The sequence below is a fragment of the Equus quagga genome, chromosome 15, assembly GCF_021613505.1.
Source record: "Equus quagga isolate Etosha38 chromosome 15, UCLA_HA_Equagga_1.0, whole genome shotgun sequence".
NCBI classification, from domain to species: Eukaryota; Metazoa; Chordata; class Mammalia; order Perissodactyla; family Equidae; genus Equus; species Equus quagga.
The window spans coordinates 71,934,866-71,953,660 of NC_060281.1; the positions used below are offsets into that span (position 1 = coordinate 71,934,866).

The 18,795-nt window shown below is 40.4% G+C and overlaps 1 protein-coding gene across 2 annotated transcripts in view; it reads left to right on the forward strand.

Annotated features, from left to right (window-relative positions):
- Window positions 1–18,795, forward strand: part of ATP2A2 (ATPase sarcoplasmic/endoplasmic reticulum Ca2+ transporting 2) — a 58,715-nt gene that overhangs the window by 32,267 nt on the left and 7,653 nt on the right. For both annotated transcript variants that reach the window (XM_046640118.1, XM_046640119.1), the window contains exons 7-16: window positions 1,176–1,261; window positions 2,677–3,141; window positions 7,338–7,426; window positions 7,917–8,019; window positions 8,855–8,986; window positions 14,991–15,113; window positions 15,213–15,431; window positions 16,128–16,463; window positions 17,574–17,794; window positions 18,493–18,695. In XM_046640118.1, the coding sequence (XP_046496074.1) occupies window positions 1,176–1,261; window positions 2,677–3,141; window positions 7,338–7,426; window positions 7,917–8,019; window positions 8,855–8,986; window positions 14,991–15,113; window positions 15,213–15,431; window positions 16,128–16,463; window positions 17,574–17,794; window positions 18,493–18,695 (1,977 nt within the window). The remainder of the gene's footprint in view (window positions 1–1,175; window positions 1,262–2,676; window positions 3,142–7,337; window positions 7,427–7,916; window positions 8,020–8,854; window positions 8,987–14,990; window positions 15,114–15,212; window positions 15,432–16,127; window positions 16,464–17,573; window positions 17,795–18,492; window positions 18,696–18,795) is intronic.

An 18,795-nucleotide genomic window follows, 5' to 3' on the forward strand; every position in this document is an offset into this window, starting at 1 on the left:
AGGGTGGAGGGTTCATATTAACTGGAAGGAAGGTGGTCAGAAGATAAACACTGTACTAACCTGAATTAAATAGAGAGTAAATATAAAATCCAAAGATGATCAAGATTTATCTGATCATCAGTTTTGAAAAGCAACTAATGTCATAGAGGTAGTAATGTGAATAACCTGGGCTCTGTATTTTTTATTGTTTATTTATGAATAGCTTATCTACCAAGACTCCCAGTAGCAGCAACAAGCTGGAAGTTGATTAAGCCATAAAATGTTGGGGAATTGGTTGGGTTATATGCATGAAATTCTCATAGTTTGCCTGAAGAAATAATTAGCATTTTAAAACTTTTCACCGAGTTTCTTGAATGTCATTTTTTTGTTAAAATAATCATACTGTAGTTTTAGGCTAGATTGAAGAACCAAATTCTTTTGTTAAATATCGAGAGTGAAGTTTCCTGCCTGAAATTTAAATTAACAACTGGAGCCATTTTCACATCACTCAGACTGACCCTGATTGTATATTTCATAAGTGATATTAAGTAAAATTGAAACCAGATTCGATAAGACATTGTAAAAGTTCTAAGTAGTCCTTTATACCATGTGCTCTTTTTAGTGCAACTACTGATTGCTGTTTTCTAATGTTACTGAAATAGAATGGTCTGATTAGTGCATGTAAATATTTCTAAAACAATGTTTTCATTTTTCACCTTTGGCAATATTGAACAAAAACAGGCTTCCCAGCGGATGATCCTCATTATTCATGCACTGTATCTATAGTTGAACTCATTAAAAATAAATATACCTTCACTTTTTTTAAAGTATTAGAGTGTATGTATATATAAGTATACAACAAATATATATAAGTATATATTCACAGTATTAGAGTGTAAAATGATACCTGAAAATAAACTAAATTTGAACAGTTACTCCAAAAAATAAAGGTAATTGACTGGGATTTTACTTCAAAATTAAGTTCCTTTATTTTGAAATTGTATTGATTTTAATCCTGACATTCCTTGCTCTGAAATTAGTTTCTAATACTAAATTTTACTAGTTTACCTCTGAATAAATTGGGCCTTTTATTCCTTTTCCTGAGAGTAGTAGTGGCATAAGTAGATGAGGGTTCCCAGATTCTAGGTGTGGATTGCACAGGTCTGACCATCCCTTCTGTCTTACCACCTGCTTAGGTGAATCTGTCTCTGTCATCAAGCACACTGACCCTGTCCCTGACCCACGGGCTGTCAACCAAGATAAGAAGAACATGCTCTTTTCTGTAAGTAATACTTTATCAAATGTATTTTTATTTGGAGACATTCGCAGAGTTTTAAGTCTACAGATTTTTTTTTTCACTGCTTACCTTCTAGTGGTCAAACTTAGGAAGTGTTGGCTGTTATTCCAAAGGATAATCCTACTCTTCGTGATCACTCTTAGCTGTCAGAATGGTAGAATGTGTGACCTAGATGTTTTTTGTTTTAATTGGCAAGTTTTTGAGGATTAAAATAAAAGATCAGGTCAAACATCTTTAAACTCTTTATCTGTAAACCTAGTGGAAAACTTGATTTGTTTGGAGAAGGCTTAGCCTATAAAGGATGTTTTCAAAATGTGGATGATACATGTATGTGGTCCACAATAAAAAAGGTATGTATTTAGAGAGAAAGCAAATGTGGCACCATTAATAATTGGTGAGTCTGTGAAAAGTAAAATGGATGTTCATTGTACGTACTGTTTCAACTCTCCTGTTAAATTTTTTTGAAATAAAAATTTTTACAATTTATAAATTTTGCTTCTTTGGAATTTAAAATGTTATTTCAAGTGGTAGGCTTTTGTGGGTTAGTATGGGAGCCTAACCACCCACGGTAAGTAAAGTGCTATAGAGTTACAATGAAAGTAATGAAGCAGTGTCATTCCAACACTAGCTGAAGTGGGGTGAGGAGAGAACTCATACTTCATTGATTTTTGAATGCCAGTGCGTGAGTGGAGGTCCTCAAGGGAACCCATGGTGCTGGTTTCCCTTCTTTATTATAGGTGATAAAAGGAGGGGAGGTTGAGCTGTTAGAGCCAGAGGTGGAGAATGCTTAGAGTTGAGAGCTGTATGGAGTTTAAGAAACTGGGCGGGGAGCTGGCCCCATGGCCAAGTGGTGAAGTTCACGCATTCTGCTTCGGCGGGGATGTGGCACCACTCATCAAGCCATGCTGAGGCAGTGTCCCACATAGCAGAACTAGAAGGACCTACACTGAGAATCTACAACTATGTACCAGGGGGGTTTGGGGAGAAGGAGGAAGAAAAAAATATTAAATTGGCAAAAAAAAAATTAAAAATTAAAGAAAAAGAAATTGGGAACCCAGAGGGTTTAGAACGGTGCTCCAACCCAAATCTAGCCTATAAACCAGTCTCAATGTTGTGAATCGAGATTCCAGGTGGGTCACTGTAGAGCTACTCTGGGGCAAGTAGGTCCCACATGAAATGAGAATCAGGGAGAGCTATACCGCACCATCCTGCATGAGGTATTGCGCATTATCAAAGTTGGATGGTTGGTTCTCTGAATAGTAGCCTCTGGCAGGCCCGGTAGAATGTGGTGAGAGAATCTGGATGCTCTAGTCAAAAGCTACACTAGTCTGAGTTTACTAGTCAGTATTTAAGTGTGGTGTGGTATTAATCTTGTAATCAATTCTCTACTTCTGTCCTAGGGCACAAACATTGCTGCTGGCAAAGCTATGGGAGTGGTTGTGGCAACTGGAGTTAACACTGAGATTGGCAAGATCCGGGATGAAATGGTGGCAACGGAACAGGAGAGAACACCTCTCCAGCAGAAACTAGATGAGTTTGGGGAACAGCTTTCCAAAGTCATCTCCCTTATTTGCATTGCAGTCTGGATCATAAACATTGGGCACTTCAATGACCCAGTTCATGGAGGCTCCTGGATCAGAGGTGCTATTTACTACTTTAAAATTGCAGTGGCCCTGGCTGTAGCAGCCATTCCTGAAGGTCTACCTGCTGTCATCACCACCTGCCTGGCTCTTGGAACTCGCAGAATGGCAAAGAAAAATGCCATTGTTCGAAGCCTCCCCTCAGTAGAAACCCTTGGTTGTACTTCTGTTATCTGCTCAGACAAGACTGGTACACTTACAACAAACCAGATGTCAGTCTGCAGGGTAAGTAGGAGTAATTTAAGAATCTTTCCTGGTGGTGGTGATTTATACATACTAACAGTATGCCCTTATGCCATCAAAACCTTTGAGTTATAATTTGATAGCTTTTTCTGTGCTTTAGATAAATTGAGTTGTATATGTAGCGTGAGCCCAAGGAAATTTGTAATACTTCAGAAGAATTAATCATTTAATTTCTAAAACTATTTCATGAAATAAAGGATATCTGCATGGCTGATAAACAGTCGTGGGCCACATAATGACACTTTGGTCAACGACAGACCACATATACGACAGTGGTCCCATGAGGTTAGTACCACATAACTGGGGTGTGTGGTAAGCTGTACCCTCTAGGTGTGGATAAGCACTCTCTATGATCTTTGCACAACAATGAAATTGCCTAAAGATGCATTTCCCAGAAGGTATCCCTGTTGTTGAGCAGTGTATGACTCTACCTGTATTGGGGCAGTCTGTAAATGTGTTAGGTCACGAAGCTCCTTTTATATTTCCCTGTCCCTCTGTCTCTAAGTGTATGTGTGTCCCTAAAATTCTAATTGGTATTTCCATAACACATTGAATGAGACATGCTTTCTTGAAAAGTAAATAATTGCCTTTAACTTCATTCTATATTCATCCTTCCTTAGGTTGTTTTGACCATCACTTGGGGGTAGAAAAGGAACTGTTTAAACCTGCCCTTAGAAAAGTAAGAACTAAAGAAATAATATAATGATATACAGCTGAGTGAAGTTCTTCCATATAATTCAATTTCCCTAGGTTTTATTTAAACAACTTTGTATAGGTCAAAGTATAATTTTCCAAAAGGTAGACGACTCATGCAACCTGAGTGGACACATGTCAAAGAGTCTGTTTGGTTCATTAATTAATGAGGAAATCAGTAAGATGGTAAAACTGATTACAAAAGCATTTGAGGAAGTACTCAGTCTTAGAAGAGAATTGCTGTATGTTAGATGACCAAAACTGGTTAATATCCTTTAGGGAAGTACTACAGGTTGTCTTTTCTACAGGACACAAATCCACAGCTTCGCATAACATGAGCCCTTAATTAATAATAAATAGCACAGTGAAACAATGTTACATTTTTCTAGAGTACTAAATCTTTGAGTGGGCCTGTTACGTAATGCTTCTGAATGACATTGAAAGGACGTGGAGTCATCGTCTCCAGGTTTTGGATAATGTTTTTTAGCATTAGAAATTGTTTTTGTTTAATATAATTAAACCCTCTGAATCTTTATCTTGCCAAATTTAAATTTGTGATGATGGTTTTAGATCTACATACCCTCAACTCTTTGTGTAGTGCAAACCCAGATTTAAGATTAATGAACAGATGTTTAAAACAGATTGGGGTGTTCTGTCTCTCCAGTGGGTAAGCTTCTAGTTTGTCTTGGGTTTCTCCAGTAGATGCAGGGTTCGACTGAGCTACCTATGTTCTCATTCCTTGGAACCAGAAAAGGTTGGATGAATCAGCTAAAAGCTGATTGTTTTGGGGAGAAGGGAATTTCATGTTTCCTGTTTGGTTCCCCGCCTCCGCCCCCGGAAAGTGTTTAAACTTTCTGAAAGCTTTAATTCCTCAGAATAGTCGTTATATCCATGAAAGTAGGCAGTGTGTTAAACTGTAATCTTTAAAAATTTTTTAATTTCGGGCCTGGCCCCATGGCCAAGTGGTTAAGTTCACGCACTGCTTTGGTGGCCCAGGGTTTCACCAGTTTGAATCCTGGGCGCGGACGTGGCACCATTCAACAAGCCATGCTGAGGCAGCATCCCACATCCCACAACTAGAAGGACCCACAACTGAAATATACAACTACGTACTGGGGGGATTTGGGAGAAAAAGGAAAAAATAAAATCTTAAAAAATAGATAAAAATTAAAAAAATAAAAATTTTTAATTTCAAAGTTGTGGCAGCAAATCAAATATCAAACTAAGAAGAAAACGGAGTCCACAATAATAAACAATTTTTTGGGATGCTGGCCCCGAGGCTGGGTGGTTAAGTTCGCGCACTCCTCTTCAGCAGCCCAGGTTTTGCTGGTTCGGATCCCGGGCTTGGATGTGGCACCACTCGTCAGGCTGCGCTGAGGTGATGTCCCACGTGGCACAACCAGAGCCACCCACAACTAGAATATACAACTATGTACTGGGGGGCTTTGGGGAGAAGAAGGAAAAAAAAGATTGGCAACAGATGTTAACTCAGGTGCCAATCGTAAAAAAGAAGAAAAAACTGGTTTGATTTAAAATGTTTTCTTCTATTAAACAGCCTGGCTCTTTGTTCTGTTCTGCCTCAGCGGCAGAAAGCTGATGCTAATCAGTCTCCTACAGGAGGCTTCTTGCAGAGGATTGCATAACTGCCCTTAACTTAGGGGTACTTTCATCATGCAGCTCCGAAATGTTCTACTTGCTTGAAATCTAAAATGCCCAAGTGCATTCAGATTTAGTTAATGTGGGTTAGAATTCTGAATATCTCAGAGTATTTTGGACTCTGGTATAGACGTAAAGAGTTTCACTTTTTATAAACAGTATCATTAAAGAAGTGGCATGATGTGTAGCAATGATAATGCCAACTTGCTTTGCTACGCCTAGTGCACTTAATTTGTTTTCACATGTGACTTTCTCTGGATCATATGGTAATCCTGCTCAAGAGGCTAGAAAACTAAGGCTCTGAGAAGTTAAGTGACTGAAGGTCACAGAACTTAGGAAAGATTGGTAGTTAAACCTGGGCCTGTCTCTTCCACTGAATAATTGTGTAACTTTGAGCACATCCTTTAACCTCTCTGGCCCTTTATTTCCTCTTCTATAAAATGTCAAACATCTTTGGAAAGAGCCCTTTGACAAGCTTCCCTTTTTTAGGTGTTGTATCTGTTAGAAAAAAAATTGTAGGAGTACGTGATCTTGCGGCATGTGACCTTGGACATGGATCTTTTTCCTCATTTGACACAGTGGTTGTATGTGTTTGAATTAGAGCCTTTTATCAGGAGTCATTACAGTTTTTAAATCCCATTATATATTTTTATTTTTTAAAAAAGTTTTGTATGGCTTATAACTTTAGTTCGGTTCCAAGGTTGGTTGATTTAGTTCTGGCATTCCAAAAGTATGGAATGAAGCTTTTGGAATTTAAAAGTATATGCTATATAACAAGCAAATCTTGTGAGGCAAAGGAAGTTATTTTAAAATGAAGGCGAGCTGATTTTCTTATTGAATATGAGTTGGAATGCTCTGAAAAGATGTTTTTAAAGCATTACATGGCTCTTTTTAACTTGAGTTTAACACTTTTAAAATTCCTTATTGTAGAATGGTTTGATCATATTCTTAATTGCTCATATTTCAGAGAGATCTTGGTATGATAAAGTGTAGTTGAAGTATCACTTTGCCTGTTTTTGTATCTTTTGTTTTAAGAGAAGGTTTTACAGTTTCAATTTGCAATGAAAACACAAATCTAAATCTCAGTCTTCCAAACTGGGCTTCTGAATTATAATTGGAAAGCAAACCAAGAAAAAACCTCATCTTTAAGAAACTTAATTCGTGTCACTTTATTATTCTATAAAATTTAGAATTCTTTCCTAAGCATGCTTCCATCGGTATTGTCTTGGTAACATCAGGTCATTCAGCTCTGTGGGCTCCTTACTGTATACGTGTAGTTATGCAGCTTCATAGAAAATGAGCTATTGCCACCATAAAAATAAGTGGGAAGGAGCAGAGAAGCAATCTGTCTTATTTTACTCAGGGACTGTTTATGCAACTCTGAAATGTGAGTTTATTCTTCCCAGCTTGTACTCTTAGTCTAAGGCAGGACTCCCTAATATCACTTTCTCAGCCAGCCATTTGAAATTTGGAATTCTGAACATTCTAAAGAGTACTGCTGAGTCTTTGGAATTGACTGACCCAGAGTCCTCGTAAGTCAGGTTTCATGGGGGGGGGGGTCTTCTGTGTCTTTGGGGCCACTGCTGCTTACTATTTATTCAGCACCTCAGTGGTCCTGTTTCTCAGATGGTTAGATGGATGGGAGAGGCAGTATTAAATAGTATCTAGTTGGAATAAGGGACAATACTACTCATGCTGGGCTTCAATTAATAAGTTTCATTAAAACTTTTCTTAAATGAGAAAAGCTTTTTTTGTCTTAGGAAAGATTATTTTTTCTAGCATATTTATTATACCTTGTAAAGACTTCAGCTTTTTTTTTTTTTCTGTAGATGTTCATTCTGGACAAAGTTGAAGGTGATACTTGTTCCCTTAACGAGTTTACCATAACTGGATCAACATATGCACCTATTGGAGAAGTGTGAGTAAACCCTCCTTATCATTTAAAGGATCCATTGGCCGTTTGGTACTTGTATAGATTTGCAGTGTATCTAAAAAAGTTGAGGCAGTTTTCCAACTGTAGCTCATGTCATCAGTTACTGGCATAGTAAATTTTTTTAAAAACAAATGCAATACACACTTAGAACACAGGTCATAAGCCAATGACCTTTTTCATCTTTATTTAGCTCTCTTTTGAAGCCTAAGTTTTGAAGTAAGGTTTCTGTTTGCTCTTTTTTGATACCAGTGGTGGAGGAATTTCATGAACTAAGAATTTCTAATCTTTAGCCATTGATTCCTGATATCAGAGACACATTCTCTTGTCTCCAGCATCAGATTTCTAAGAGCCATCCTCAGTTTTTTTGAATACGTGCCAGTCTCTTGTCCACAGATTCTATTTATGTTATTAAATAATTAAGTAAAAATCACTAGAGATGGCCACACTGTGTTCTGAGTGTTTTTTCTTTTGATAGGCATAAAGATGATAAACCAGTGAAATGTCATCAATATGATGGTCTTGTAGAATTGGCAACAATTTGTGCTCTTTGTAATGACTCTGCTTTGGATTACAATGAGGTAAGACTCCTCATAAATGAGAAACTAGACCTGGCTGTGCCTCGTTCAAGGGTGGGGTGGGTGGAATGAAAATCCAGCCTTCCTTCCTCCCTTTTGAAAGTAAGGGTTCCTGATTTTATTTCCCCTTTCCATTCAAGAGCCTATCTCGATCAGAGTCAACATGACCTAGCCAAAGAAAGCTGAGAGCTTTTCATATACCCTCTTTGAGCATTGCAGCTACTTAACCAAGAATTGTAGTATACATCATGTTCTCAGCTATTTATAGTTTGGTTACTATAAATGAATAAAATCCAGGATAGAAAATGTTCTCCTGGAAGTGTATAGGGTATCGAACTTGCTTTATAAGATATCCTTGAGGACACGCTGAGGCTCAGAGGGTTGTTTTGATGATGATGGTGGTAAAATACTAATATAAAATTTAACCAATAGAAATCCTTTTTTATTCCCTTTATAATTATAAATAGATAACCCCTTTGGTTTCTATTTAAAAGGCAAGCTAGTCCCCGTCAGAAACAGAATGTAAATTCTGTAGAATAAGTAATGACATGGAATTACAAATACTATTTGAAAGCTCTGTTTGAATTAATACTGCTTCTTGAAGTTAAGGGAAATGAAAAACCTATTGTTAGAATAAGATAAAATTGAACACCTGTGCTTCGAGTATATTTTTAATTATCTGGATCCTGTGCTCCAGAATAGGATAAAAATGGCCCACAGAATCATCATGCAACAGAAGACAGGTTGTCCTCCTATGGAAAAAAGTCTGCATTAAGAAAAAACTTACTTGTTTACTACTTTTCCATTTTTGCACTTTCTGTGCCTTTAACCAATACAGGCAAAGGGTGTGTATGAAAAAGTTGGAGAAGCTACAGAGACGGCTCTCACTTGCCTGGTAGAGAAGATGAATGTATTTGATACCGAATTGAAAGGTCTTTCTAAAATAGAACGAGCAAATGCCTGCAACTCGGTCAGTATTTGAGCTTGGTGTATTGTTCATGCTGCCCATCACTCATACCATACATCCGTAGTCCATTCACTCTCCTACTATCTTAGACAACTAAGTTTATACCTTATCTTCTCAGACTCGTAATATCTCCTCCCCATAGTCACACTCAGGTAAAATGATGAAAACCAGCTGCTCCTTGTGCAGTGAGCCCCCAGCACCTCTCTCCTGCACCCTCCATTTTCCCTCTCTATTGGATCTTCTTCATCAGCATGGGAGAAATAAGAATACGTTCCTCTTAAAACTTGGTTTTGATTTTACTTCCCACTTCAGTCCCTTACTACTTTTCTTTTACGGTAAACTTCTCAAAAGGGCTGTTTTTATGTATTCTCTTGTTTCATACCTCCCATTCTCTTGAATTCATTCTAGTGAAGCTTTTGCCTCTTCAGTCTGTCAAAACCTCTTGTCAAAGTTCCCCATGACCTTGCCTTGTGCTAAATATAAAGTCAAGTGATTTATGTGTATATACCTAATAGCACATTTAAAATACATGAAGCAAAAATTGACAGTAATAAAAGGAAAAATAGAGAAATCCACAATGGGAGTTAGAGATTAACATAACCTATTTCAACTGATAGAACAAGCAGATGAAAGAAAATCAGTAAGGATATGGAAGATTTGCACGATGCTATAAATACACTCAACCTAATCCTTATTTCTATTATGTTCCTTCTAATATGCTTTTCAGCTGTATAAGGAATGTTCACCAGAATAGACTGTATTGCTGATCCATGAAGCAAGACTCAGCAGAAGTACAAAGGGTTGAAATCATACAGAGAGTTGCTGTATAACCATCACAAAAGAGTTAAACTAGAAATTGATAACAAAAAGATAACTAGCAAATTCCCCAAATATTTTGAAGTTAACACTCTTAAGTAATCCATGGGTGAAAGAAGAAACCACAGTGGAAATTAGAAAATATTTTGAACTAAACAATATTGAAAACACAACCATATGACAATTGGAGGATGTAGCTAAAAGCATCATTTCAAGGAAAATGTATAGCTGTAAGTGCACATACTATAAAAGAATGTTAAAAATCAGTGATAAAAGCTTCCATCTGAAGAAAACAGAAAACCAGCACATTAAATACAAGTAGAAGGGAAATAATAGGCAAGATCAGAAACCTCTCATGAACTATTTTATACCAATAAATTAGACAACCTAGAAGAAACTGACAAATCCTTTCAGTCGCACGACTTTCTAAACTGACTCAAGAAAAATGGAATAATCCTATATCAAATTAATTGAATCTGTAATTAAAAATCTACCCCCACAAAAATTTACCAGGCCCAATTCTGCCAAACGCTTTAAGAAATAAATGCCAGTTTTACACAGACTACAAAGATTTAAGAAATATCTGTTTTACACAGTCTACAAGAAAGTGTAAAATGAAACCCTTCTCAATTCATTTGATGAGGCCTGCATAACCCTAATACCAAAACCTGATGTGGATGTGACAAGAAAAGGAAGTTACAAACTAATATCCTTCATAATAGAGATGTAAAGATTCCCAACATATTAGCAAATCAAGTCTAGTAATATATTAAAAGTATATATAGTAATATAACAAGCAGAATTGCCATGACTACAAGGCTAGCTTAACAAAGGTCAGTCAGTGTGGTGGCAGTGCAGGTGTGTCTGTTAGGTGTGAGAACACTGGACAAATGCATGGCCCCTCAGTCCTTTCCCTCTGCCTGTCAGAGCCTTTGATTCCTGGGCTGAGCAAAGAGGCAGGCAGGAAAGGATGGACTAGTCTGTTGAAGAGATCCAGGTGCTGAAGGCTGAGCAGATGGCCAGTGTCTGCCAGCAGCTGTTGCAGATTGTCTTAACTCTGGTCTAGATCCCCACACATGTGAGGCCACACAATCCAGTAGCATTTTATTACAAGACAGATGCAGCATAGTGACCTGGGAGGGCAGCAGCTCCTTGACAGGGACCTCTTTCAGGCTGCTGAGCTCAGGTCCAGCTCACTGCTGACCAGCTTGTTTTTGGTCGTGGTGATGCTGGTTGAACGGACCTCAGTGATAACCTCCTTTTTTCTGGCCAGAGTGTGGTGAGTGAGTGCTTGGATGAGAAGCAGTGTAAGCAGTCTGCAAACAAGATGTTACAGTACATGAAGGTCAGGAGTGACAGGCAGCAGCAAGTGGAAGTAGAACGAGGGGTAGAGAAGAAGCATGAGGCCAAGAGGCAAGCTAAGGAAGCTCAAGAATGGGAACCACTGAAGCCAGAGAAGGTGCATTAAGAGACTGATTGTCCTCACAGCAGCCAAGCAGGAGGAGAAGAGATGTCAGAAAAAAGTCAGACCCCAAAGTCTGTCTGGTCCCACCCACTCCCAAGCCACCACCCCAGAAACACACCAGCCCCTCTGCACAGGGTGAACACCATACCATCTTCATGTAGTCCAGGGTCTACACAGCTATAAGAACCTAAAGTGGGTCTTCCAGACCAATTCCCAGAACCTCCTGCCTCAGAGCTTTAGAGCTTAGATGCCTACAGAATTGAGTTCTGCTGCACATAACCTCCTCTAATGTCAGACCTACCTGTCATCACCGAATGGCTGCCAGTTGGTACTGGAGGTACCTCTTTATAGCACTTCTTTGTTCTCAGTTAGGGTTTTCTGGTGGAATAAGGAGAAATGGGAGGTAGAAATACAGCCTTTTCTAGGGGCTGCCCCAGTGGTGTAGCGTTAGGTTCGCACTCCACTTTAGTAGTCTGGGGTTTACCGGTGTGGATCCTGGGTGCAGATGTACGCACCGCTTGTCAAGCCATGCTGTGGTAGGCGTCCCACATATAAAGTAGAGGAAGATCGGCACGGATGTTAGCTCAGGGCCCGTCTTCCTCAGCAAAATGGATTGGCAGCAGGTGTTAGCTCAGGGCTAATCTTCAAAATATACATATATAGCCTTTTCTAGTTATTGCAAAAGCAAGGCTCATGTGTACTAGATGGTCAGCTATCACTACATTTAGGCTTTTATGTGTCATGGACCCTTTCTTTCATCCTTCCCTGGGAAACCATGGCAGATTAAGAGGCAGTGTGGTACTGGGGAGGAGGGTAGCATCACACTTGTCACATCCACCCTAAGGTTGGGGAGAGCACATCTATTTTCTTAAGGACTTTAGCTATATAAACTTTTTAGTGACCACACCAAATCTCAGGCTGTGAAAGGGATTTCAGGACTATCCAGTCCAGTCTGACACAGGCAGGGAAACTGAGGCTTTCAATGGCTTGGGTACAGTCTTGGTATAAGGCAGAGCCAGATGCCTGCCCCAGTACTTTTTCCTTCACCTTGTTTTGCCTCCTGTATGTTGTCCTGAGAAAACAAAAACTCACACCAGAATGGAGGATGTCTCAGCTGAAGTATAGAATCTTTCACAGTAGACCAGTTCATGCTACACAACTAGCAATCTCATAGCCACGAGGGTCTTGGGCAGCTCCCGTGGCATCCTGCCCCGACTTAGCAGCTTCCCTAAAACAAGTCCACGCCCCTTGTCTCCATTTTAGAGCCCTCACTCCCCTATTGTCGGTAAGTCAGAGGCCGACCCTCACAAAGCCACCTTGTCTGACAGCTCTATTGTTCGTTGGTGTGACAAAATCCTTCAGAGGCAACTTGAAGACTCAGCTTCACAGAGACTGAGGTTTAGAATTGTTTGATTCTAGACCTGTAACTACTCAATAGAGGGAGACAGGTAGCACTATGGAGTTTAAAAGGGGTGCGTTAACTGTAGTGATGACCACAAATAAGGATAGATTGTTCTCTTGTCTGCAGACTAAGCATTTTCTTGTTCCATGGCTGCCTTTGCCACAACAGCTGAGCAAAAGGATCAGAAATGACTGTCACGATGCTCATTCACTGAAAATTCCCAGATAAGGACTCATGCCAACCCTCCACCCCCTAGAAAGCAAGAACTTTTCATAGTTCAGAGACAGAGGGCAGGACCCAGGGCTTTTTGTTTTGTTTTTCCTGAGGAAGATTAGCCCTGAGTTTATATCCACCACCAGTCCTCCTCTTTTTGCTGAGGAAGATTGGCCCTGAGCTAACATCTGTGCCCATCTTCCTCTCTTGTATATGTGGGACACCTACCACAGCATGGCTTGAGGTACGATGCATAGATCCATGCCTAGGATCCAAAACAGCGGAGCCCCTGAACTTAACTGTTACGCCACCGGGCTGGCCCCAGGACTCAGCCTTGTAAGGCCTCAAGTCCTGTTTAGATAGGACTACCGCTCTTGACTGTCCTGAGAGTGGAATACACGGCTTTGTTCTTTTCTCCCCCTAGGATATATCTGGTGCCTAGGTCCACACCTTACTCAGAAACACTACACGTTCCTTCAGTCTGCTAGAGCCGTTGGTACAAATGCTTAATGGAAACTAAACATGTAAGAAAAACATGAGTCAGATAACGCAGAATTAATGGTGATTGTCCTTTTGCCGCTTAAGTACGGCAGCTCTGGCTAAGAGGACAGCTATATAGTATACCCAGCCTGGCTGAGCAAACCCACAAACTTCAGTCCACTCATAACTGCCCACATTGGATGCTGGGGTTCTTTGGGATTTCTACAATTATTCATTATATGTGTGTCTGAATAGGGGGCAAAAAATGAGTGTAATTCACATAATTGAATAAAGGCAGCCATAAGATCATTTAAGTAGATGCAGAAAAGGCATCTGATAAAATTTAATCTCTGTTATGATAAAAACTCAGCAAACTTGTCTTCAAGCTAATGGTATGTTTACACAAAGCCTCTGTTAATATATGGCAGCACAAGAATTTCCACTTACCGTTTCTACTCAATGTTGTGCTGACAGTCCTAGTCCATGCACTAGGGGAGAAAAAGAAATCAAAAATATAAAAATTGGGAAGGATAGAGTATATTTTGTAGGTAACATTGTATATACACAGACAATCCAGCAGAATCTAAATCTAAAAGTTAAATCTCAATCCTTGTTTTACCTGAGCTGTCAGTTGATCCTGTCAGTCTCCCTCCTTGGCACATTGCTTCACTCATTCTCTTTCCCTCCCTGACCCTCCGCTGTCTCTGGCTGGATCTTCCACATCCCACCAGGGGTAGGAAGGCCCCAGGGGCCAGTCCCTGAACTTTTCTGTCTGCAGGTACTCTCATGACCTCTTCTGGTCTCATGATTTTAAGCATGTCAATGTGCTAAAGCCTAATACAGTAGCCATTAGGCACCTAAAGCTATTTACTTAAAATAACAGTTCCTCGAGTGGACTAGCCCCACTTCATTCAGGTGCTTACTAGCCACAGACGACTGATGCCTGAAGAGCACTGACAACGTTTCCGTCACTGTAGAAACTTCTTTGAGGCAGCAGTGCTCTGGACCACTTCAGTCCACCTCCAGGGCTGTTGCCCTGGCCCAAGTCACCATCATCTCTTGGATTATTTGTATTCAGTGGTGTTCTTGACCCCCTTCAGCTGATTCTTAACACAACTGCCAGAGCTTGAAATCTTCCACTGTCTTCTTCCCCTTCTCACTTGTTATAAAAGCCACTATGCCACCCCTGCCATTAGACCTCTCACCTGTCTCTCTCTTGCAAACTTTGTTCCAGCCTGGAGGCTCCTTGACACCTGCCACGTCACACCAGCCTGCACTTCTCTCTGCTCACACTCCCACATCCTTCATGTTTTACTCAAGTGTTCTCTTTTTCTGACCACTTTATGTAAAACTGCAATCTTTTCATACACAAATTTTCTATCCCCCTTCCCTGCCTTACTTAAGACTGTTTTTTCTCCATGGCCCTTATTATAATCTACTTCTACATTCTCGTCTATCTTTTCCAAACTAGAGGGCAGGTTTCCTGAGGGCGAGGACTTGTTTTGTTCATTGTCCGTTGCTGTGTCCCCAGTGCCCATTACGTAACAGGTGCTTAGTGACTATTTGTTGAACAAGTGAAAAGTTTACAGAAATTGTTGTCCAGTAGTGTTCCATTTATGTTTTCTTTATAGGTCATTAAACAGTTAATGAAAAAAGAATTTACTCTAGAGTTTTCACGTGATAGAAAATCAATGTCAGTTTATTGTACACCAAACAAACCGAGCCGGACATCGATGAGCAAAATGTTTGTGAAGGTGAGTACAGCAAATTGCCTTTGAGACGTTCTTACCAGGATTAGGGCCCTGGGTGAGCCAGTAAATACAATTATTGCTCTAAATCTGTAACGTTTTCAGGGTGCTCCCGAAGGTGTCATCGATAGGTGCACCCACATTCGAGTTGGAAGTACTAAAGTTCCTATGATCCCTGGAGTCAAACAGAAGATCATGTCTGTTATTCGGGAATGGGGGAGTGGCAGCGACACACTGCGATGCCTGGCTCTGGCCACTCATGACAACCCACTGAGAAGAGAAGAAATGAACCTGGAGGACTCTGCCAACTTTATTAAATATGAGGTTAGCTAATGAAAAGTTTATTCACCCACATCCTGCACGTTCATTGTGTTTAAACAGCACTCCTTCAGTAAAAGGTCAAATAAGTTTTGCTTTTGCCAAGAAAGAGGTGAGGTTATTTGTTTTTCTGCAAGCCGGATGGCACTACCTTTATAATTTAGGTTGCTGCTTCAAACATATATCGTTAACAATTTAATACAAATCTGTTACCCTCAAAGTAGATTAATCAATAGGTTTTACAATTGAGTTAAACTGTAAAACCTATTAAGATATTTTAAAATTTGGGAACATTTTTAAAATGTTCATTAGTTATTGAAGGTCAAAATATCCAAGTTGAGAGCCTCCTTCTACTTTTCTGCTCATAGAATTCTTTCATATCAGGTACGTAACTTCCTGAAGTGCTGAATGAAAGGAACTAAGGTGGCCAATATCAAAATGCTCTTATTCCTCATGAAAATGATTTGGTAATAGAATGTAGTGATGTTTTTAATCGTTTCTGATTAATTAGAATTAATACTATTCTTGATTGGATTTATATCAGTAGTGTGAATGTTAATCTTAGATAAGAGTCAAAGTTAGAGAACTTAGCATAAGAAAATGCAGAAACCTTTGTTCTCAATGTATAACCTCGCCCTTGTTCCACACCAGGGGAAAAACCAGAATTTCCTGTTTGAACATAAGGTGATTCTTTTTCTGTAGACCAATCTGACTTTCGTTGGCTGTGTGGGCATGCTGGACCCTCCAAGAATTGAAGTGGCCTCTTCTGTGAAGCTGTGCCGGCAAGCAGGCATCCGGGTCATCATGATCACGGGGGACAACAAGGGCACCGCTGTGGCCATCTGTCGCCGCATTGGCATCTTCAGGCAGGACGAGGATGTGACGTCAAAGGCTTTTACAGGTCGGGAGTTTGATGAGCTCAGTCCTTCAGCCCAGAGAGATGCCTGCTTGAATGCCCGCTGTTTTGCTCGAGTTGAACCTTCCCACAAGTCTAAAATTGTAGAGTTTCTTCAGTCTTTTGATGAGATTACAGCTATGGTGAGTGTCTTTGGACATGTACAGGTGACTCACACTACACACACACAGCAGATGCTAAATTTGACCATTAAATTTGTGGCCATAGCTCCCAACTTTGGAATTTCTAGATTTTTGTCATGATTTGAGCTATTTCTCTAGGATTCTGTTGGCCAGTAGTTCGCATGCTGGATGTTGCATGCAGTGGAGATTCTAGAGTAGTTTAAGATCTAGAAGTGCCTTCTGAATCAGTTACAGGAGAAATATTTGGTGGTGTCTAGTCTTTGTCTTGGTTAAAGTATGCATGTTTGTATCTCAAGTTTTATAAACACTGATTTAAGATATAACTAATTTGCACTCTGCCACCCCATCTTTGGATACCCCTACCTGAAATTAGATGTACTGGTAAAGCACTGTGTAAGAGCTGCCTGTTGATGGAGCCTTTTCGGTATTCTTCCCCTCACGTGATTTTTCACCCACACACGTTAACATTGTGTTATACTTCCTTTCTCTTACTTGTCTATAAAACTTTACTTTAAAAAAATTGAATTTTGTTGTTTGAAACCAGGTATTACAGGTCTCCTCCTCCCTTCCTCCTTCCTCTCCCTTCCCTTCTCTTCCCAGAGGGAACCACCATTCTGAATTTGATGTGGGGTGTTGAGTAAAAATATAAAAAACATACGTGGGAGTGATAGTTCACTATCTATAGAGAATATTTAGTATTTTTGCATATTTTTGACGTTTATAAATGGCGTATTGTAGTTTACATATTTTTGCAGTCTGTACCTGTTCTACTTGAGGGTTATCCACGTGGACACAAGTACTTCATCTTGACTGCCATATAGGTTTTTTGTTTTATAAAAAATAATACAAATGAATTTGAAGTCCCTTGGTTCTACTTCCCTCTGAAGTCTCTTTGGTAAGCTTATTGACAATTTTACATTTCCCAGGTAAAATGTGCTTTGTGCCACCAACTTATAAAAACAAAATTTCTCCTCTAACTCTTCTGCCCAGGGCCCCATTGGTCTCATTGGTTCCATTCATTTCCCTTGCTTCAAGATGGCCGAGCCTTTGTCCGGGATGTGTGTGTTAGTGGTCAGGTGTGTGTAAACCAGGCTTCGGGTTCCCTTTCAGACTGGGGATGGTGTGAATGATGCTCCTGCCCTGAAGAAATCCGAGATTGGCATTGCCATGGGCTCTGGCACTGCAGTGGCTAAAACCGCCTCCGAGATGGTCCTGGCTGATGACAACTTCTCCACCATTGTGGCTGCCGTCGAGGAGGGGCGGGCAATATACAACAACATGAAGCAGTTCATCCGCTACCTCATCTCGTCGAACGTGGGGGAAGTTGTCTGGTGGGTCCCTGTGATAGATCACTTGTATTCCTTTATCGAAAAATCAGGGCTTGTAATGACCAGTTTTCCACATTTGCTCTTCATATGGTAGCAGCGTTGGTCTTTGTGCACGAGTTGGGAGGGAGGGTCGGGCAAGACAAAGGAAGCCCTCGTGCAGCCCAATGGCGCAGCAGTTGGGTGCACACGTTCCACTTCAGCGGCCCAGCGTTTGCCAGTTCAGATCCCAGGTGCAGACACGGCACCGCTTGGCAAGCCGTGATGTGGCAGGCGTCCCACATATAAAGTAGAGGAAGATGGACATGAATGTTAACTCAGGGCCAGTCTTCCTCAGCAAAAAGAGGAGGATTGGCAGCAGTTAGCTCAGGGCTAATCTTCCTGGAAAAAAAAAAAAAGAAAGCCCTTGAGAAGGTAGGGGTACTTCCGGCCTTCAGGAGGGCTGTCTGCACTGCCCCAGAGTACAAAGGACGCTCTTTAACAGAGAGATGAGTAACTACATAAAGGAGCAAAATTCTTGACCTTCTCAAAGTTAACTTTAATTTGAAATTGGTTATAATAGATGTTTTATGATTGCCCAAAAAAACTTATTTCAAGCAATCATTGCTGTCCATTGATTTTTATGGAGGAGGAGAGGGTGGTGGTCCTATTTAAATAGTGGTCAAAAATAATTGGGGTCTTTCTCTTTCCTTGGGTGGAAACAGTATTTTCCTGACAGCAGCCCTTGGATTTCCTGAGGCTTTAATTCCTGTCCAGCTGCTCTGGGTCAATCTGGTGACAGATGGCCTGCCTGCCACGGCGCTGGGGTTCAACCCTCCTGATCTAGACATCATGAACAAACCACCCCGGAACCCGAAGGAACCACTGATCAGTGGGTGGCTCTTTTTCCGTTACCTGGCTATTGGCTGTGAGTACAGTTTGTTATATTGTCAATTTTTAAACAAAACTTTGTGAGCCCAAATTTTGTAAAATCATCCCTAAAAAGCACATTCTTCTATTCTCCTGTT